We start from the raw sequence: 22,935 nt of genomic DNA on the forward strand, positions 1-22,935 counted from the left end.
CATTCATGAGCAGCCAGGCCATGCTTCAGTTCTCCCCCAGGATGGAGCCCCCCAAAAATCATGCCTGCCATGCTTCAGTTCTCCCCCAGGAGCCCCCCAAAATCATGCCTGCCTCAGTCCTAGGCCCTCAGTCCTGCTCAGCTCTGGTACTCTTACCTGGAGCAGGCACGGCAGGCCAGACCAAGAGGATCCATCCACTGTCCGCACTTTCCTGAGCTGCAGCATTTAGTTATGGGGCACGGCACACAGTGACTTCAAAGACACACTGACGCTGGTGCTGCGGCTGCAGCCACCATCCGGCCGGCGCCACACGCACAGTGAGTGACAGTCAGTCTGTCTCCTCCTCTCCTCCCCCACAATGGCAGCGCAGCACAGCACTGATGCTGATCTCACCTCAGTGCTGGCTCCTCTGCACCGGCGCTCGCACTCTCAGGACCCGCTCCCGCGCACCTCCCACAGCGCTGCTATCCTCACGCCTCGGCTCCGCGGCACTCCACATGGTAAATTTGAATAGGTAAATAATTAGCATACCTCCCAACTTTTGAAGAAGAGAAAGAGGGACAAAGGCTGCGGCGCAAGTTTTAGGCCACGCCCGACCACACCCATTTCACAACTAGTCACACCAATGTCCATGCCCAGCCGCACCCATTTAGCACTGCTGATCACACTGATTGCTATTAGGGGCATAGTGGCTGGCATTACGGGCACAGTGGCTGGTACTGTGGGCACACTGACTGGTACTAAGTAAAAGAAAGAAAACAGAGAGAGAGAAAAAAGAGAGAAAGAAAGAAAGGAGAGAGAGAGAAAGAGAAAACAGAGAGAACAGAGAGAGAAAGAAGAAAGAACAGAGAGAACAAAAGAGGGGAAAGAAAGAACAGAGAGTGAAAGAAAGAACAGAGAGAGAAAGAAAGAGGGGAAAGAAAGAACAGAGAGCAAAAGAAAGAACAGAGAGAAAGAAAGGGGAAAGAAAGAACAGAGAAAAATAAAGACGGGAAATAAAGAAAGAACAGAGAGAAAGAAAGAACACAGAGAGAAAAAAAGAGGGGACGGAAAAAAAGAACAGAGGGAGAGAGAAAGAAAGAAAGAGCGGAAAGAATAGAGAGAAAAAGAAAGAAAGAAAAAAAGAAAGAAAGAACAGAGAGAAAAAGAAAGAAAGAGGGGAAAGAAAGAACAGAGCGATAGAGAGAAAGAAAGAGGGGAAGAAAAAACAGAGAGAAAGAAAGAGGGGAAGAAAGAAAGAACAGAGAGATAGAGAGAAAGAATGAGGGGAAAGAAAGAACAGAGAGAGACAGAGAAAGAAAGAAAGAACGAAAGAAAGAAAGAAAGAAAGAAAGAAAGAAAGAAAGAAAGAGAAAGAAGGGAAAGAAAAGAAAGATTCTATAAAGATACTATAGCAGCCCGGCTCCCATTGTAATGCCCACCTGAGCCTCCCGGTGCAAGACATATCATGATCCGCTCACATGGCCGGCATCCCTGATTCCAAGACGATCCTGCTGTATGCGCTGTCGGAGGAGGACATGGTGATGGATCTGAAGAATTCCTGGTTCCGTCACAATCTCCTCATGAAATTACATAATTTCCGGTCAGCTTCCAGCACATCATTTCCGGTGGAAAGTCATGTGCGAGTTTTAAAGTGCTCCTCGGGGCTCTGCCATGTACTCCTGTGTCCGTGGGAAAAGCCCACTTTGTATGCCTCGTACACACTTGGCTCCGCTCCGCACATCCAGTACATATTTGGTTCCACTCCGTACACATGCGGATCTGCTCCATACACCTTGTACACGCGCAGCTCCGCTCCGTACACCTCGTACATGCACGGCTCCATAAACCTCATACACACACAGCTCCGCTCCGAACACCTCGCACACACACACAGCTCCGTACACCTCATACACACACAGCTCCGCTCCGTACACCTCGTACACACACAGCTCCGCTCCGTACACCTCATACACTCGCAGCTCTGCTCTGTACACCTCATACACACGTGGCTCTGCTCCGTGCACCTCGTACACAAACGGCTCTGCTCCGTACACGTCGAACACACACGGCTCTGCTACAGCCACACTGTAAAACCCTTCTGACCCCACACAGAAACTTTACCTCATCCAGCCAGCACCATGACAACCAGCACAGCAGGGTCCTGCAGAGTGCAGCAGACACAGAGGAAGACACTGCCCCTGATCATGTGACCTCTGACTCCTCCCCTCTCACAGGTCCTGTGCGCACAGAACACACACAGCCGAGCCACATAGAGAAGGAGGCCCCGATCATGTGACCCCTGACTCCTCCCCTCTCACAGGTCCTCTGCGCACAGAACACACACAGCTCAGCCACATCATTGCAGGCTGTGGTGCGTCTATCTGGGATGGCGAGCATGGCGTCGGTGGATGGGGGGGTGGCGTGGCGGCGGGGTTGTCAAAAATGAATTAGCCATGCGGTGCTGGAGGCTGGTGGGGCCCCCTCTCCCCCGGGGCCCCCGTTCAATGAACGGGCTGCACGGGCAGTGGGTCTGCCCCAGGCTATGAGAGCTACAGCTTTTAACATGTTTGTTATAAGACAAACCTCAGTTCTAGTGTCCTGTGTTAGTTACAAGTCTCACTCTGGTAACACCCCCTTTTATTTCAAATAACTTTTTGATGCAGAATCTAATGCATATCAGTGTCTGGCCCATAGTCCTCAACAGATCATTTACATATAATAAAAACATGGATTTCTGTGGAATAAGACATCAGATTGCAGATAGTAAGGTGTAATTTTATTCAGCTTGCTATGACCTACATGTAGTGATGAGTGAACGTGCTTAGATAACGTGTTATCCGAAAATGCTCAGGTGTTAGGCTAGTTTCACACTAGTGTTCTCGGGTGCAACATAGGGCCGCCGCTAAGCCCCGCCCCCGGCTGCGCCCCCTCCGGTCAGTTCCTCCTCTGATTGTATGACACTGCATGTGATCAGCGTACCCTATATTTAGCGTTGGGTACGCTGACCGTGCGCCGGTATGATTTCGATGGCGCTGCTCCCTTTTGGCACTGCGCCCAGTGCACAAAAGTGCACTGTGTTGCATTTTTGAGCGCTGGGCACAGCGCCAGCAGAATTATACCAGCGCACGGTCATCGAACGGTCAGCGTACCCAACGCTAAATATAGGGTACGGTGATCGCATACAGTGTCATGCGATCAGAGGAGGAACTGACCGGAGGGGACGCGGCCGGGGGTGGGGCTTAGCGGCGGCCCCGTGCTGCGCCCGAGAATGCTAGTGTGAAACTAGCCTTGGCCGAGTATCTTGGGCATGCTCGACTAAAATGCTCGAGTGCCCATGGCTGAATGTTTCGTGGCTATCAAACAGCCAATCCCTGCATGGTTTTGACTGTCTAATAGACACGAATCATGCAGGCACGGGGACATATTATTCAAGCATGCCCGAGATACTGGGATAACATCCGATTACATTCACTCATCACTACCTACATGCCCATATAGATGGCTTAGGAGCGTTGCTTTTACTGACAGATTTTCTTTAAGAGTTGTCCAAAGAAATTAAACTATCTGCGGAAAATGTGAGAAAAAAAAACAATCATTACCTTGACTCTGTTCACATGTCCATTTAACTATTCAACCATTTAGATCAGACAATTGAAATAAACAAATGGAATTAGGATCCTCTGCATTTTTATATAAAATGGAGGTGTTTCTTTGATTTATTTGTTTTCATTTGTTGTGAATTTTTAGAACAGAAGAAAAACTTCTGCAGGCAGGACTTTTTTTTCCGTTCTGAAGAAATTACATCAAATTTAAAACAGATGGACCCCTATAAATCAACAGGGCCTCTCTGCTTCAATTTTATACAGCTATACACACAAATCTAATTCCAATTGCCTGTTCTGAACAGACCAGACAAAGTACCGTAAATAGTGATTTGGTCATGTGAACAAAGTCACACATTTTAAATTCCTTACAGCTTCTTTGCCAATGTTCTGATTTTTCCAGGCAGTTTTTATTTACTGGGGCGTCTATGTGATCACTGCAGGCATGGTTATGCACCATCAACATTAAGGCCATTAATTGGATGTACAATTATGGCACCTTATCGCCACAAGAAAAACAAATACCCAACATATCTTGGAACATCAAGAGATATGTAACAGTCAAGTAATGTTTTCTTCTTTAGGTTTTTTTATTTAACAGTTCTTAAGTCTAGTTTCATTTCTTAGAAACTCTGAGAATCCCTTTTTATTCCTGAAATAGTTCACGGTCATTATATGTATTGTCCAGTGAGCATGTATGTAGGTTTGTTGGAAAAAGTTCAGTATAACATGCATTTTGTTAATTGAAATTGTCAGTGTTTGTATGCATACGAGGCCAGTGGGCAGTCCTATTCAGTGATCAACTGTTTTTCCATGTAGGACTGTACATGCCAAATAGCTGTCCATCACTGAGTAGGACAGGCCACTGGACTGCTATGCATAACACATTAGGAGAGATACAGGGCGCATCCACTGTGTGAAATCCGTATAAAACAATTAAAATTGTGGAATGGTAGGGAAGGTGCTCACCTATTGGGGTTGTGAGGAAGTCACAACACCCATGAACGCTTGAGAAGCAGCAGCAAGTCTGCACAGGGTCCTAGGACAGAATTGCAGAAATGACGTGGAAGTGCAATAAGGACTGCGCTTGCTTCTGGTAGAGTAAAGGGTTCTTTATTCAGCCAACGCGTTTCCTGAGCCTGCTGGCTCACTTCATCAGGGCAGATTACATTGGAAGACAGTGAAACATACTTATAGAGAAAAAAGGCGCCAATACAGGGTCAAACAGAATCAGCAAAGGTCAAAGAAAAAAAAACAAAAAAAACAAACAATGAAACTTTATTACAAGCATAAAAAACACAACAATAAAAGTATATATAGAAAAGGAAAAAATAAAAATATGTAAAAGTACAAAAAATTAAAATATAAAACAGAGTGCTATGGATCACGGGGTTAAAACATGGCTATAGTTAAAAAAGGTGAGTCCTCAAGGGGTATTAGAACCTGGCTCATAAAATGCAAATTGAAGGTATTAGTCCACTAGACCATTAAGCTTGACTGTGGTGGTGTGAAGAATAAATTGAGGGGTTGTTTGTCACTTTATTTAGAAAAAAAAAAAAAATATAAGTAAAGGTCAAAAATGGTAAAGAATAAAAACAATGAGATTTAATCACAAACATAGAAAACACAACAATAAGAGTCTATATAGAAAAGAAAAAATAAAATTATGTAAAAGTACAAAAAAATATGAAACAGAGTGCTAAGGATCACGAGGTGGAAACATGGCTATAGTTAAAAAAGGTGAGTCCTCAAGGGGTATTAGAACCTGGCTCATGAAGTGCAAGTGCAGACTATGAAGTGCAAATGTAAGGTATTAGTCCACTAGACCATTAAGCTTGACTGTGGTGGTGTGAAGAATAGATCCTTTCCCCCTCTTCTATCAAATAAAAGCATCATTGATAATATTGAGGCCATAGGGACCAATTGTCTTTAATTTATAAATCCAATAGACCTCTTTTCTATTCAGTGCTTGGGTTCTATTGGAAACGTGTTCAGGGATGTGTTCTATAGGAAAAATGATAGCTTTAGAAAAATCTCTTTGGTGAAATAAATCAAAGTGACGTGACAAACCGTGTTTTTGATACCCAGTTTTAGTGTTGTGTCTATGAGAGTTCATTCTACAGTGAAGGGGTTGTGTGGTTCTGCCAACATACAATTTAGGACAAGGACAAAGGATGACATAGATGACAAAGGAAGACACACAGGACAGATGGTTAGTGATGGTGAATTTTTCTGAGGTGAATGGATTTGAAAAGATGAATGTATTATGAGCAATATTACTGCATAGGCTGCACCTGGGTTTCAGGCATCTGAAAATGCCTGGTGTCAAGCCAGTGCAGTTATCAGGAGTACACTGGGTCAATCTGCTAGGGGCCAGATGGTTTTTTAGTGATCTGGCCTTCCTAAAAGTGACAGTAGGTCTATCAGGCAGAACTTTATTGAGTATTGGATCTTTTTTGATAATATACCAGAGGTCACCTAACATATTTTTTATCTCTTTATGTTGGGAGTTATAAGTAGTGATAAAGTTGGCCTGATAGTTATCATGTGCATCCTTTTCTTTAGATCTCTCACTTAAAAGAGTTTGCTGATTAAAATTTTTAAAACCATTATTAAAAGTAGAATGAACCAATTGGGAGGGGTATTTTTGAGCAAGGAATCTTCCCTTGAGGACCTCAGCTTGATTATTAAAATCCTCGTCCTCTGTGCAATTCTTTCTGATTCTCTGAAATTGATTATGAGGGATGTTAAAAAGCCATTTGGAATAGTGGCTACTCTTAAAATGGACATAACTATTGGAGTCAACTTTCTTAAAAAAGGTTTTGGTATGAATTTTGGAATTTTTTATAAAAAAAGTGATATCAAGAAAGTCCATCTGGGTATTACTAATGTGGGGGGTAAATTCCAAACCCCATGTGTTATTTTGTATAGAAGAAATAAAAGCATCAACTGAAACATGACTGGTGTCCAGGATTAAGAATAAATCATCAATGAATCTTCTATATAAAACAATACCCTCTAAAAATGAATCAATAGTAATAAAAGCATTCTCAAAGACCCCCATAAAAAGATTAGCATAAGTTGGCGCGACCCGTGATCCCATAGCGGTGCCTCTGATCTGATGATAAAAATCCCCCAAGAAAGTAAAAAAATTATTATGCAAAATAAAATCCATCCCATTCAAAATAAATTCCTTTTGAGGGTCAGACAGTCGACTGTCAGTTAAAAGAAATTTTTTAAAACAGCTCAAACCCAGTTGGTGATCAATGTTGGAATACAAAGCAGATACGTCAAAAGAAATAAAAACATAAGAATCTTTCCAAGGTGTGTTATTAGTTAAATTGATCAGTTGTGTAGAATCCTTTAAAAAACTAGGGAGCTGTGAGACATGAGGCTGCATGATTCTATCTATGTAAAATGATAGATTACTGGTGAGAGAGTCAATACCCGAAATAATGGGTCTTCCTGGTGGATTAATAGTATTCTTGTGTATTTTGGGTAAATGGTACAGGAAGGGAGTGGAGGGGTTCTTGACTGTTAAAAACTTTTTTTCATGGTCATTAAGAACCCCAGAATCATGCGCCTTTTTAATAAAATCATTGTAAAAAACAGTGGCTTGGGGAATGGGGTCCTGGGTAATGGGTGAATAAAATTTTTTGTCAGATAAAATTCTAAAAGCCTCGTTCACATAGTCAGTTTTATCTTGAATCACTATCCCTCCACCTTTGTCTGCAGATTTGATCACGATATTAGTGTTTTTCTCTAATTTTTCCAGTGCCACACGTTCTTTTGAGGACAAATTTTGTTTTACTGGTATATTTTACCCCCCACATTAGTAATACCCAGATGGACTTTCTTGATATCACTTTTTTTTATAAAAAATTCCAAAATTCATACCAAAACCTTTTTTAAGAAAGTTGACTCCAATAGTTATGTCCATTTTAAGAGTAGCCACTATTCCAAATGGCTTTTTAACATCCCTCATAATCAATTTCAGAGAATCAGAAAGAATTGCACAGAGGACGAGGATTTTAATAATCAAGCTGAGGTCCTCAAGGGAAGATTCCGTGCTCAAAAATACCCCTCCCAATTGGTTCATTCTACTTTTATTAATGTTTTTAAAAATTTTAATCAGCAAACTCTTAAGTGAGAGATCTAAAGAAAAGGATGCACATGATAACTATCAGGCCAACTTTATCACTACTTATAACTCCCAACATAAAGAGATAAAAAATATGTTAGGTGACCTCTGGTATATTATCAAAAAAGATCCAATACTCAATAAAGTTCTGCCTGATAGACCTACTGTCACTTTTAGGAAGGCCAGATCACTAAAAAACCATCTGGCCCCTAGCAGATTGACCCAGTGTACTCCTGATAACTGCACTGGCTTGACACCAGGCATTTTCAGATGCCTGAAACCCAGGTGCAGCCTATGCAGTAATATTGCTCATAATACATTCATCTTTTCACATCCATTCACCTCAGAAAAATTCACCATCACTAACCATCTGTCCTGTGTGTCTTCCTTTGTCATCTATGTCATCCTTTGTCCTTGTCCTAAATTGTATGATTGTATGTTGGCAGAACCACACAAGCCCTTCACTGTAGAATGAACTCTCATAGACACAACACTAAAACTGGGTATCAAAAACACGGTTTGTCACGTCACTTTGATTTATTTCACCAAAGAGATTTTTCTAAAGCTATCATTTTTCCTATAGAACACATCCCTGAACACGTTTCCAATAGAACCCAAGCACTGAATAGAAAAGAGGTCTATTGGATTTATAAATTAAAGACAATTGGTCCCTATGGCCTCAATATTATCAATGATGCTTTTATTTGATAGAAGAGGGGGCAAGGATTTATTCTTCACACCACCACAGTCAAGCTTAATGGTCTAGTGCACTAATACCTTACATTTGCACTTCATAGTTTGCACTTCATGAGCCAGGTTCTAATACCCCTTGAGGACTCACCTTTTTTAACTATAGCCATGTTTCCACCTCGTGATCCTTAGCACTCTGTTTCATATTTTTTGTACTTTTACATAATTTTATTTTTTCTTTTCTATATAGATTCTTATTGTTGTGTTTTCTATGTTTGTGATTAAATCTCATTGTTTTTATTCTTTACCATTTTTGACCTTTACTTATATATTTTTTTTTTTTTTCTAAATAAAGTGACAATCAACCCCTCAATTTATTCTTCACACCACCACAGTCAAGCTTAATGGTCTAGTGGACTAATACCTTCCATTTGCATTTTATGAGCCAGGTTCTAATACCCCTTGAGGACTCACCTTTTTTAACTATAGCCATGTTTTAACCTCGTGATCCATAGCACTCTGTTTTATATTTTAATTTTTTGTACTTTTACATATTTTTATTTTTTCCTTTTCTATATATACTTTTATTGTTGTTTTTTTATGCTTGTAATAAAGTTTCATTATTTGGTTTTTTTTTTTTTCTTTGACCTTTGCTGATTCTGTTTGACCCTGTATTGGCGCCTTTTTTCTCTATAAGTATGTTTCACTGTCTTCCAATGTAATCTGCCCTGATGAAGTGAGCCAGCAGGCTCAGGAAACGCGTTGGCTGAATAAAGAACCCTTTACTCTACCAGAAGCAAGCGCAGTCCTTATTGCACTTCCACGTCATTTATGCATAACACATTGACAATTTCAATTAATAAAATGCAAGTTATACTGAATCTTTTCCAACAAACCTACATACATTCTGCAAAGTTTTTCCTACTTCATGTTGTCCACAGATCATACAAAATGACTGGTTCCCCTTAAATAGCAAAACTATGCTAGTAATACATAATATATATTTCAATGTGTTGCATGCCTGTTTGGTACCTGTTTGGTACGGTGAATCTTTTAACCAACCGTCTTCGGATTGTTTTTTCAGCCGACCTGTCTCCAAACTTCCAGATAAGCTCCAAAGGTCCAGACTCATCAGTCACTGCAGTAAAGCTAATGTATGTGTCCGTTGAGAAAAAGGTCCCATTGGTATAAATATATATGGCTGAAAGAAAAAGAAATCTTGCAAAGATTTACATAGAAAAAACCTGATAGATTACCTTTAAAAAAAGTGATATGTATATCCACTCTGCAGCTGCTCTTTATTTTGCATATGCAAGTAAAAAAAAGTGGCAAAAAGTGGATGTTATGGTGTGAAAAAAGATGCTTCAGGAAGAACACTGCCAGGAGTTTTCCTGAAAAAGTCTTCTGCTTGCCAAATTTTGCTGGCACACTGGTGTCTAAAAGACATTCTGTGCCATACAGTGAAGAAAATAATTATTTGATCCCTTGCTGATTTTGTAAGTTTGCCCACTGACAAAGACATGAACAGTCTATAATTTTAAGGGTAGGTTAATTTTAACATTGAGAGATAGAATATCAACAATAAAATCCAGAAAACTACATTGCATAAATTATATATGTTTATTTGCATTTTTTCTGTGAGAAATAAGTATTTGATTCCCTACCAACCATTAAGCGATGTGGCTCCTACAGACCAGTTAGACGCTCCTAATCAACTTGTTACCTGCATTAAAGACAGCTGTCTAAAGGTACCGTCACATTTAGCAATGCACCAGCGATCCCGGCAACGATACGACCCGGTCAGGATCGCTGGTGCATCGCGAAATGGTCACTAGTGAGCTGCCAAACAGGCAGATCTCACTAGCAACGTAGCAGCGGTTGGCGGTCATTACTTACCTGTCAGACGAGGTGATGAAGACGTCCTCCACCCGCGTCCACACGTCGCTCGTCGGCGCCAGCAGGAAGCCCAGCAGGAAGCGGCCGACAAGAAACGGCCCAGGACGTTCTCGCGCGATCAGCGATAACCAGCGGGGGAGCCGGTCAGAGGTAAGTATCACACATAGCGATATCGCTAGCAATATCGCTGCTGCGTCACAAAATCAGTGACGCTTTAGCGATATCGCTAGCTATCTCGCTTAGTGTGACGGGCCCTTTACATAGTCACCTTTATAAAAGACTCCTGTCCACAGACTCAATTAGTCAGTCAGACAGACTCTAACCTCTACAATATGGACAAGACCAAAGAGCTTTCTAAGGATGTCAAGGACATGATCATAGACCTGCACAATGCTGGAATGGGCTACAAAACCATAAGTAAGACGCTGGGTGAGAAGGAGATAACTAGGGCAGCACGGTGGCTCAGTGGTTAGCGTTGCAGCACTGGGGTCCTGGGTTCGAATCCCACCAAGGACAACATCTGCAAGGAGTTTGTATGTTCTCCCCGTGTTTGCGTGGGTTTCCTCCGGGTACTCCGGTTTCCTCCCACACTCCAAAGACATACTGATAGGGAATTTAGAGTGTGAGCCCCATTGGGGACAGTGATGAAAATATGTGCAAACTGTAAAGCGCTGCGGAATATGTTAGCGCTATATAAAAATAAAGATTATTATTATTAGTGCAATAGTAAGAAAATGGAAGAAATACAAAATGACTGCCCTTAACCTACTCTTAAGATTTTAGACTGTTCATGTCTTCGTCAGTGGGCAAACTTACAAAATCAGCAAGGAATCAAATTATTTCCTTCACTGTACCTTAGCATTTCATTTATTTTTATCAGATGACTTTGGATTGCATAGACAGCTGATGAATATCAGCATAACAAAGAAACGTAAGTGGAGGTTATGAAATCTCCCTCTTTAACCACTTACCAGCAGATGATATACTATTATGTCATATTTCGGCTTCCTAACTTTGCTGGCACATGATGACTGTAATATTTAGTCATCAACTGCCTCTAACATCCATGATGGAGAGGAGCTCCACCCGCAGCTGTTAGCTTGTTGAATATTGCTGTCAATCTTTGACTATGACATTTACAGCGCACAGGGAGGAGGCCGATGGGTTGTCATGACAGCCAAGGTTTCTGCTGAAGCTCACCGTGCCTTTCATGATGGTAGAAAGCTAGCACATGGCTGGCGCTCATAAGAAACCACGTTTTTTTTCCATATACAGGAGTACTGTATAGTACAAGCGATCAAACAATCACAGGTTCAAGTTCCCTAAGGGGACTACAAAATACAGTAAAAAAAGTTTTTAAAAGTACAGAAAATATAAAAATTTGAATCACCTCCTTTTATCCCCATTAAAAATAAAGAAATTTAAAAAAATGGAAAATATACATATGTGCCATTGCCACGTCCATAAAAGTCTAATCTATCAAAATATTAAATTAACCCAATCAGCAAAAGTAATGAAAAAAAAATTAAAATGAAAAAAATAACGCTTTTTTTCAAACACTGTAACACCTAAAAAAAAATACAGTAAGAGGCATTCAAAACATCATATCTACTCCAAAACGGTATCAATAAAAAACATTCTCAGGGCCCAAAAGCAAATCCTGAAACAACTCCATCATCAGAAAGCTGAAAACATTATGGGTCTTGGAAAAAGGCAAAACAAGCTAATTTTTATTTTTACAGATTTCCAAATCGTTTTTTAGCACTAAAATAGTAATAAAAAAAATTATACATGTTTGGTATCACAGCAATCATACTGAACTGGAAATCACATTTGCAGGCAATACTACTGTACACTGAACTATGTAAAAAAACAAAACTCAAAAAACAACTGTTGAATTGTGCTTTTTTTGCTGCATTTGGAAGTTTTTCCCCGCTTTCCAATATGCTCATAATCATGTGATAAAATGGATAGTGTAATTCAAAAGTACAAATGGCCCCACAAAAAAACAAGCCCTTTTACAGCAATGTTGATGGAAAAATAAAAAGTTTTGACTCTTGGAGAAAGGGCAGGAAGATAAAGGAAGCGCAAAGTGGAAAACAGGGGTTAAAAGGAGTTTCTCACGTTAGTACAGCTATCCTCCCAAACTGACCACTACTTCTGCACATACAATGGCTGCGGTGCAATCGTGGGCTGCTGATGGTTGCCATGCTAATTAAGGAAGCTTATTTTTGGCTTCCAAGTTTGTTCAGAAGTTTATTCGGCTTTGCTCTCAGCCAGGACTGATAAGCTTTACATCAGTGTAAAACTGGCATGCAAAATGCACTTCAACACAGAACTCTTGTAGTGTATTAGGGTACCGTTACACCTAGCGATGTACCAGCGATCCCGACCAGCGATATGACGCAGTCAGGATCGCTAGTGCATCGCTAGGTGGTCGCTAGTGAGCTGCCACACAGGCAGATCTCACCAGCGACATCGCTGGGGACAGGGATCGCTACTTACCTGTCAGATGAGGCGATCCTGCGTCCTCCCGCCCGGCTCCACGCGTCGCTCTTCGTCACAGCAGGAAGCGCCGCAGGAAGCAGACGACGAGGAATGATCCAGCAGCTTCTCGCGCAATCAGCGATAACCAGCGGGGGAGCCGGTCGGAGGTAAGTATCACATGCAGCGATATAGCTAGCAATATTGCTGCAACGTCACAAAATCGGTGACTTTACAGCGATATTGCTAGCGATATCGCAGTGTGTAACGGGGGCTTTATACCAGAGATCAGATATGAGGCTAAGTAAAAAAAAAAAAAAAAAAAAAAAGTTTTAGAAAGGAAGCAGCAAAACTCTGATTTCTTTATTATTTCTTTGAGTTCTGCTGTGATCCAAAACAGTAGTGTACAACCAAATATAAAGTAGAGCTGTACTCGGAAGTAATTATGTACTTTTCCTCTTACTATCTCATGTGAAAGCAAAAAAAAAATAAAACTATTATACAGTACTAGCTGAAGAGCTCAGCATTACTCGGGCATAGTAACTAACTGTGGTTAGTTCTAACTAGTGTTGAGCATTCCGATACCGCAAATATTGGGTATCGGACGATATTCGCGGTATCGGAATTCCGATACTGAGTTCCGATACTTTTTGCATATCGAATACCGGAATCGGAAGTTCCCATAATGCTATTACCCAGTTTGATTTGATTCAGCCAATGAGGAATCCTCAGAAGTGTGGGCACACCCTGTTAGGCATGTAGGCATGTTAACTAATGGCATGGCAGTGACTGGCTGCTGAAATGATGTCATGATGCACAATAACAGCCATCGCCGCCATTTAGGGTTCACTCTGCTGTGAATTCAGTTAGGGACAGGCTGCTGTTCAAGACTCTGAGGGACAGTAAGAGCTAGCGATTTTCCAAATAATATTGTGCTTTACCCAGGCTACATTATCAATCACTGTAGCTTTCTTTTGCCTTGCAGCGCTGTTCACAGCTGTCTGCAAGGTCTGTGTGAGTGCAGCTCACGCTGAGTAGTGTGTCCTGCAGCCACCTCTGGTTGTAGGCCGCTCAGCGTGCATCACTGCCTCATACATATTTTTCTTTTATTGCTGCTCATTTTTCATTAATTCTCCTATTAGTGTGCATCCATCCGTATCCATATACATTGGTTGCAAACACTATAGGAGTAGACAGCGGAGCCTCTCTGCAGCCTTTCAGTGCTAGTGCCCACTTATCTGCACTGTTCACGGCTGTCTGAGAGGTCTCTGTGTATGAGTGCAGCTCACGTTGTAGTGTGTTCTGCAAACACCTCTGGTTGTAGACCGCTCAGCGTGCGTCACTGCCTCATACATATTTTTCTTTTACTGCTGCTCATTTTTCATTAATTCTCCTATTAGTGTGCATCCATCCGTATCCAGCTACATTGGTTGGTTGCAAACACTATATAGGAGTAGAAAGAGGAGCCTTTTTTCTGGCTTGTGCCCTGCAGCTGCAGCCAGATTAGTGTTAGCCTAGTTTTTGGAGCCTCATCTATTGCATTGTAGGTTACCTTCCTGCATTGTAATAGCTCCAAAAAGTTTGTGATACTATTGCTTTCACATCTTTGGTCACATCCTTTTTGGTTTTTTTTAAAAAAACACGTAAATAAAGTTCACCAAACACTCCACTTGACAGGGGTGTAGGCCACATTAGCTCATATTAACCCTAGAACGCATGACCATAAAAATCTACACTTTCACATACCTGGGGCCTTTTAGGCCCGTGTGCAAATAACATGGAATAACTCAAACAAAAATAATTTTCAAAGTTTATTTGAAAATTGCAAATTAAGGATGCATTCCCACTACCACTGGTGTCTGCCAGGAGGAGATCTGTAATGGATCCGACCTCCTGGTGACCCCAGCTAAGGCTGGCGGAATCCCAGCATTCCAGCAGCCTTAACTGGAGTTACCAAGAGATCAGATTCATTACGGATCACCTCCTGGCAGACCCCAGCGCCAGTGGGAACACAGCCTAAGATGTGAATAATTCAAAACATTACTATGTGCAAAAAAAAACAAAAGAGTAACAGAACGGGCTTAAAGTGTAGTCAACACACTTTATAAAATTAGTGTTTCTTATACCTGTTAGAAGCTGTTCAGGAATAAGCACACTAAGCCCCCCCTTTGTACTTTTCTGCCTATCTTTATCAGTCTACCAAGATGAAGAAGGCAGGGAGTAAGGCACATGGTCGTGGGCGTGGAGTTGCAGCAGAGAGAGGACGTGGGGATTCAGCAGGGAGAGGGCGTGGGGATTCTGTGCCTGCTGCAGGCACCAGTGACTCAGCATCCCCCAGTTTTACAGTTTTACCAGGCAACAGTCCTTTATGTGCAGCTTTGTAGGACCTCACCGTACCCCACTGCTGTGGGAGGAACAAATTGAAGCCATTGTTGGATGGATGGCAGCTAACGCATCGACTTCAATGACTTCCACATCCTCTCAGGGCCAGAGCACTGAAGAGCAACCATCTGTCTCTTCACCACCTGCCAAATTGCCCAGGCAGTCAGAGAGCCCTGTACAGGAGCCATCTCATTCTCTACTTCTGTTCTCTGAATCTGTTGGCTTGGAAAGAGGGGGCCAGCCAAGCAGCATTCTAGAATGTAAAGAAGAGGGAGTATGCAGTGATGCGCAACTGCTTTGTCCCTCTGAATCTGAATAGGTGGGTGGGCCAGTGCCTGTGGTCAGCACACCTCAGTACGCATCAGATAATGAGACTCAGGTGCCACTTTCTGATGCATACGGTGCTGCCGAGACTACCCAGGAGAAGCAGGTGTTTGAAGAGGGGAGTGTAGATGATGAGGTCCTTGACCCATCATGGCGTGAAGAACAGGAAGGTGGTGGGAGCAGCTCTGAGGAAGAGATTCCTCAAATGGCCAAAACAGGAGGGAGAGGAAGGGGGCAGACTTGGTTGCCTGTAGCCTCCACTTCGGCACCCGTTAGGAGCATTCCTCTTCCAAAAGCCAAAACGGGCGCTCCCAAGACTTGCAGTGCGTGGTCCTTTTTTGACACAGTTGCAGATGACATTTGCTTTGTCAAATGCAAGCTGTGTCATCAGAAAGTCAAAAGAGGGAAAAGTGTCAGCAACCTCAATACCCCAAATATGTGGAAACATGTGCGGACCAAGCACGTGGTGGAGTTACAAAGACACACTGAAGACGTAGGCCAACCTACAGTACCACCTACCACCTCTTCAGCTCTTGTTGTAGCCTCTTCCTCCAGCTCACACACAGCTGGTTCGGCTTCCTCACAGGATCGCCATGGAAGAACCTCTGGCACTGTTGTCCAGAGACCCAGTGACATTCCACCCACAGCACCACATTCCCTGTCATCCTCACACTCCCAGGCCACTCTACAGCCATCGGTAGCACAGGCATGGGAGAAAAGGCAGGCATACTCGGCAAACCATCCCCGAGCACAGGCTCTGAATGCTGGCATTGCCAAACTACTGGCCCTTGAAATGCTCTCATTCAGGCTGGTGGAGACTGACACCTTCCGGGACTTCATGGCATTGGCAGTCCCACAATACACCATGCCCAGCCGCTTTTATTTCAGCAGGCAAGCCGTCCCTGCCCTGCAAAAGCATGTGGAAGGAAAAATTAAACATGCACTACTAAACGCCGTCAGTAGCAAGGTCCACCTGACCACCGATGCGTGTACCAGTAACCATGGACAGGGACGATACCTTTCCCTCACTGCCCATTGGGTCAATGTTGTGGAGCCGGGTACAGATCTTGAGAGTGGCGCTGTACATGTTCTGCCAACTCCACGGATTGCAGGAATCCAGTCTGTACACATTGTCTCCTCCTCATACTCCAGTTCCTCAGAATCAGCGCTGCAGGAGCCTGTTATGACCGATATGAGCACAGCCGTGGCCAAACGTTAACAGGCCGCACTGAAATTAATTTCTTTGGGGAATTGAAGCCACACAGCGCAGGAACTCTGGAATGCCATCAAGCAGGAGAGCGATGTGTGGTTTGTGCCAGCGAATCTCCAGCCAGGCTTGGTAGTGTGTGACAATGGCTGAAATCTGGTGGCAGCTCTGGGCCTAGGCAGCCTCACTCACATCCCATGTCTGGCACATGTGCTCAACTTGGTCGTGCAGAGCCTTCTGAGGGACTATACGGATCTTGATGCACTGCTGCACAAGGTCCGCATAGAGTGCGCTAACTTGCGGCGTTCCAGCATGGCAAGATCGCGCATTGCAGCTCTGCAGCGCCGATTCCGCCTTCCGGAACATCGCATCATATGTGACCTACCCACCCGGTGGAATTCAACATTACATATGTTGGAGCGGTTGTGTGTGCCGCAGGCAGCAGTAATGGAGTACCAGCTGCACCAGGCGCAAACAAGTCGCACTGTGCGCCAGTCACACTTCAGCACCACTGAGTGGGCCTCTATGAAGGACACCTGCCTTGTTTTGCGTGCCTTCGATGATTCCATGCGGATGGCGAGTGCAGATGATGCACTAATCAGCATGACTGTCCCCCTTATCTGCCTGCTTCAAAAAACACTGCAAGAACTAAGGGAGGAGGTTTTGGAAGAGGTGGAGGATGAGGAGTCACAAATGCCATCTGCTTCTGGACTGTCTGCGCAACGTGGTTCCTCACAAAGGCCTAGGCAGGGGACACTTTGTGAGAAGGATGAGGAGGAGTCAGTGGAGGAGGAAGACATCTCTCCAGAGGAGGGAGGTACACAATGCTCTAGTAGTCAGTATGTACAGCGAGGGTGGGGTGATGCAGAGCAGGCAGAGATGATTCCTCAAGCAGGGGACAGCGTTTCCTGGGCAGTTGGGAGTCTGCAGCACATGGCTGATTTCATGCTGCAGTGCCTGAGAAACGACCGCTGCATCACCCACATTCTCAACACGGCTGATTATTAGGTGTACACCCTCCTAGATCCTCGCTACCGGGACAACTTACAAAGCCTCATAACACCATTGAACCAGGAGCGTAAAATGCGGGAGTACCAAGACAAACTGGTGCATTCCATCATGTTCTCCATTCCACCAGAGAGCAGTGCTGATAGTGCTTTACAAAGCAGCTCTGTGTGTCGAGGCAGTGGAGGAAGCTCTGCACAAAGAGGGAGCAGAGGCAGCACCTCAGCACAAGGCAAGACCAGTATGGCCCAAAAGTGGCAAAGCTTTGTGTGCCCACCACAAATATCTACACCATCACAGACGGCTCCAGTCAGCAGGAGGCAACGTTTCCGTCAGATGGTGACAGACTACATGTCTTGCCCTCTCAGTGTACTCCCAGACAGCTCTTCCCCCTTCAAGTTTTGGGTCTCTAAGCTGGATACATGGCCAGAGCTTAGCCAGTATGCATTGGAGGTGCTGGCTTGCCCTGCTGTCAGTGTATTATCAGAACGAGTCTTTAGTGCCGCAGGTGGTTTACTAACAGACCGTCACACGCGACTATCCTCCTATAACGTTGACCGGCTTACTTTTCTGAAAATGAACAAGGCCTGGATCTTGCCGGAATTTGCCAGTCCTCTTCCAGAATAAATAATTGGTTGGCAACAGTATCCAGGTCTCCTGTTGTGTTCATGTTTCTACCACCTGAACTGTAATCCCTGGGCTCCAACACCGCCAGCTGTTGCTCAGAAGTGCCGTCTGCACAGAAAAAAAACACTAGCTCCTGTGTTAGTGGGGTTCAGTAACGTCAGCTGATCCCCTGCTGTGTGTCCGGCAATATCTCCTGCTCCCTCCAAAATCACACTACATCAGATTGTAAACTTGCTCCAAGTAGGCCTCAGCCTACACCATGATTGATCCTGGGCTCCAACACCGCCAGTTGTTGCTCAGAAGTGCCGTCTGCACAGAAAAAAACACTAGCTCCTGTGTCAGTGGGGTTCAGTAACGTCAGCTGCTCCCCTGCTGTGTGTCCGGCAATATCTCCTGCTCCCTCCAAAATCACACTACATCACATATAAAACTTGCTGCAATTAGGCCTCAGCCTCTTCCATGATTGACCCTGGGCTCCAACACTGCCAGTTGCTGCTCAGAAGTGCCATCTGCACAGAGAAAAACACATGCTCCAGTGTTAGTGGGGTTCAGTAATGCCTGCTGCTCCCTTGCTGTGTGTCCGGCAATATCTCCTGCTGCCTCCACATTCAAACTACATCAGATATAAAACTTGCTGCAATTAGGCCTCAGCCTGCTCCATGATTGACCCTGGGCTCCAACACTGCCAGTTGCTGCTCAGAAGTGCCGTCTGCACAGAGAAAAACACATGCTCCAGTGTTAGTGGGGTTCAGTAATGCCTGCTGCTCCCCTGCTGTGTGTCCGGCAATGTCTACTGCTGCCTCCACATTCACACTACTACTGATTTCAAACTTGCTCCAATTAGGCCTCTGGCTCCACTCTGTCTCTAGTATTTACCCCGGCCTCCAACACCGCCAGTTGCTGCACAGAAGTGCCATCTGCGCAAACAACACTTGTTCCTGTGTTACTGGGGTTCAGTAACGTCAGCTCAACCCCTGATGTGTGTCCGGCAATGTCTCCTGCTCTGTCCACATTCCCACTACTAGTAGTGGGAATGTGGACAGAGCAGGAGACATTGCCGGACACACATCAGGGGATCAGCTGACGTTACTGAACCCCAGTAACACAGGAACAAGTGTTGATTGTGCAGACGGCACTTCTGAGCAGCAACTGGTGGTGTTGGAGGCCAGGGTAAATACTAGAGACAGATTGGAGCCAGAGGCCTAATTGGAGAACGTTTAAAATCAGTAGTAGTCTACAACAGATATAAAACTTGATGAAATTAGGCCTCAGCCTACACCCTGATTGACCCTGGGCTCCAACATCGCCAGTTGCTGCTTAGAAGTGTCTTTGGCACGGGTACTCCCTCCTGCCCAGCCTGGTTCCAGCACGCCTGCTGTTTCCGGGTAGTGTCAATATCACTTTGCCACCAATACGTTGTCCTGTCGTGTTGCGGTCGGGTTAGCCGAGTCTATGGTGCCTGCCGTTTAGGTGCTTCCTATGTGGGCTGCGGGTTCTGGTAATAAAGGCTGGTTCCGTAGTGCCAATAGGACAAGCACCCCTTGTAAGGACTGTGGGTTTCGGTAACTGCGGCCGGCTCGCGGCCTTGCAAATTTGGTTTTCATGGGTACATTCTGCTACCCATCTGGGTTCCAGTACCGTCAGCTGGTTTTTGGCAGTGCCTTTGGCTGAGGTTCCTCCTTCTCGGTATCCGAGTTCCAGCAACGTCTGCTGGTCCTTGGTAGTGCTTTCTAGCACAGGTACCTCCTGCTTAGTAACCGTGTTCCAGCACCGTCAGCTGGTCCTCGGTAGTACCATTGGCTCTTGTTCCTTCTGCTGCCCCTCCGGGTTCCAGCACCGTCAGCTGGTCCTCGCTAGTTCCATTAGCTCTTGCAGCTTCTGCTACCCATCCGGGTTCCAGCACCGTCAGATGGTTCTCTCTTGTGAGCTCATCTGTTCATTCACCTTTTGTGTCTGAGGATCTCCCTCTTCTGGTGAAGGGAGGTAGTGAGGCTGATTTGGATGAAAGAAACCAAACACCTGATCAGGTGGATTGTGACTGGGTAACAGGAACTTCAGACTGGATATAAGGCAGCCGACGCCCTTCTGAGTGGCTGGTGATTTCTCTGCTGGATTCTTGGAGACCAGTCTGATTCCTGCTTCCCAAAGATAAGTTTTTGCTCTGCTATTGAACTTATTAGTTTTGGTTTTGTTTACCTTGTTTTGGAGTTCAGCCATCCCCGGCTGGGGGTGTGCTGGATTCTTATTCCTTGATCAGTGTTCTCTTTTGCTCTGCTTTCAGAATATTCTGAGTGCTGATATAGGGTTTGAAGTCTAGTGACATCAGGGTCCTTTTTGCTTATCAGTTGTGTTGGTAATATTTTTAGCAGGGTTTTCTCGGATTGCAGACAGTAGCTTTTCTGTCTTGTCTTTTTTAGTTAGCTTGGGCCCCATCGTGTGCTCATCCTATCTTTCTATCTGTGTTAGTGTTTTCATCTTGCTTCACCGTCATTATATGTTGGGGGCTACCTATTGCTTGGGGGTCTGCTCTGGGGCAGTCAGTTTTTCCCTTTTCTCTCTTTTGGCTTATTTAGATCTCCGGCTGTGACGAGGTGTCTAGGATCACCGTAGGAACACTCCATGGCTACTGCTAGTTGTGTGATAGGATTAGGGGTCTGCAATCTGCTAGTTTCCAACCTCTCTGATTTTCTGGGCTGAGCTTGCATTTTTGTTTTTTCCTCCTCGGTGACTCAATCATAACAGTTCTCGGCAGTGCCTTTGGCTTAGGTGCCTCCTTCTCGGTATCCGAGTTCCAGCAACGTCTGCTGGTCCTTGGTAGTGCTTTCTACCACAGGTACCTCCTGCTTAGTAACCGGGTTCCAGTATTGTCAGCTGGTCCTCGGTAGTGCCATTGGCTCTTGTTCCTTCTGCTGCCCCTCTGGGTTCCAGCACCGTCAGCTGGTCCTCGCTAGTTCCATTAGCTCTTGCAGCTTCTGCTACCCATCCGGGTTCCAGCACCGTCAGCTGGTTCTCGGCAGTGCCTTTGGCTTAGGTGCCTCCTTCTCGGTATCCGAGTTCCAGCAACGTCTTCTGGTCCTTGATAGTGCTTTCTAGCACAGGTACCTCCTGCTTAGTAACCGGGTTCCAGTACCATCAGCTGGTCCTCGGTAGTGCCATTGGCTCTTGTTCCTTCTGCTATCCATCTGGGTTCCAGTACCATCAGCTGGTTCTCGGCAGTTCCTCAGCCTTCTTGTACCTTCTGCTACTTTTCCAAGTTCAAGCTTTTGGAAATGGCTTTTGGTTATCACTCTGGATCTCCCTGACGATGAACCTGAAGACAACGACCCTGAAGACCACCCCAAAGAAGACAACGACCACGAAAACGATGACCCTGAAGACGATGACCCGGAAGACCACCCCAAAGAAGACCAAAAAGATGACCCTGAAGAAGATGACCAAGAGGACAAAGAACATGAAGACAACCACCAAGATACAGAACAACAAGAGACAGAAGACCAAGAAGCAGAAGAACCAAAAGCAGAAGAACCAAAAGCAGAAGAACATTAAGCATTAGACTAAAAATCGGAGCAAAAGATATTATCTAAATTATAAGCAGAAGAAGACTAAGCAGTGTATGGGAGTGAGTCCGTTCCTCCTTGTGGTGCCCCTGGAAAATGCCTGCTGCTGCAGGCCAAACTGAACACGGACAAATCCTGTTGTAAATCTTTTGTGACAGGCAGAACGGCTGGTGTAATCTTCAAACTTTTATAGATAACAACTACAGGAATGCCTGTCACAAATAAGAATATGATGAATAAGAAGAATAGGAAGAAGATGAAGAAGTGGAATATGAAGAAGAATAATAGTTGGATAAGAAGAATATGAAGAATGTAAAAAAAAAAAAGAATAAGAAGAAGGTGAAGAAGAAGAAGATGAATAAGGTGAAGAAGAAGTTGATGAAAAAGATGCTGCTGCTGAGGATCATGAAGGAGAAAGTGTGGGAGAAGTAAAAAAGAAGGTGAAGAGCATGGAAGTAGTGAAACATACATATCTGACAAAATATAACAAAGGTTAACATAGTCAATATCTTTGTAACTCCGAACGTCTTTAAAAAAAAAAAAATTATTCCTGCTATTCCATTTGATTGGGCTAAACCTCTATGCCTTTAATGTCTCCTCCACCTCCCCCAATACATTCTACATTATTCTTAGTTGTTTTTCTTCATGTAGAATTAACCTACAAGGAAAGAAAGGTTTTTTTTAATTCCGATATTTCTGTCCCATTGACTTGCATTGGTTTCTAGTATCGGAATCGGCGATACCCTATACTTTTTTGGTATCGGTCCGATCCAGTCCGATCCGATATGTCACGATATCGGATGGTATCGCTCAACACTAGTTATAACAAATTTTAATGAGTGTTGAAGCAAAATTTTATTTTAACACAATATTAACCCCTTAACGACTGATGATACGACTTTTAATGGCGGTAGTTAAGGACCTTAAGGCCATGTGCACACGATGCATTTTTCCTGTGGATCTGCAGCGGATTTTACAGCGTAGAAGCACTGCGGATCCGCAAAGTGATTTACAGTACAATGTAAATCAATAAAAAAA

General features: G+C 44.1%; 1 protein-coding gene across 1 annotated transcript in view; it reads right to left on the reverse strand.

Annotated features, from left to right (window-relative positions):
* Nucleotides 1-22,935, reverse strand: part of PKD1L1 (polycystin 1 like 1, transient receptor potential channel interacting) — a 901,078-nt gene that overhangs the window by 671,664 nt on the left and 206,479 nt on the right. The window contains exon 17 of the mRNA XM_073549827.1: nucleotides 9,448-9,616. Within this exon, the coding sequence (XP_073405928.1) occupies nucleotides 9,448-9,616 (169 nt within the window). The remainder of the gene's footprint in view (nucleotides 1-9,447; nucleotides 9,617-22,935) is intronic.

The sequence above is a fragment of the Dendrobates tinctorius genome, unplaced genomic scaffold (genome assembly GCF_039654945.1).
Source record: "Dendrobates tinctorius isolate UK_male_01 unplaced genomic scaffold, ASM3965494v1 ptg000162l, whole genome shotgun sequence".
Classification (NCBI taxonomy): Eukaryota; Metazoa; Chordata; class Amphibia; order Anura; family Dendrobatidae; genus Dendrobates; species Dendrobates tinctorius.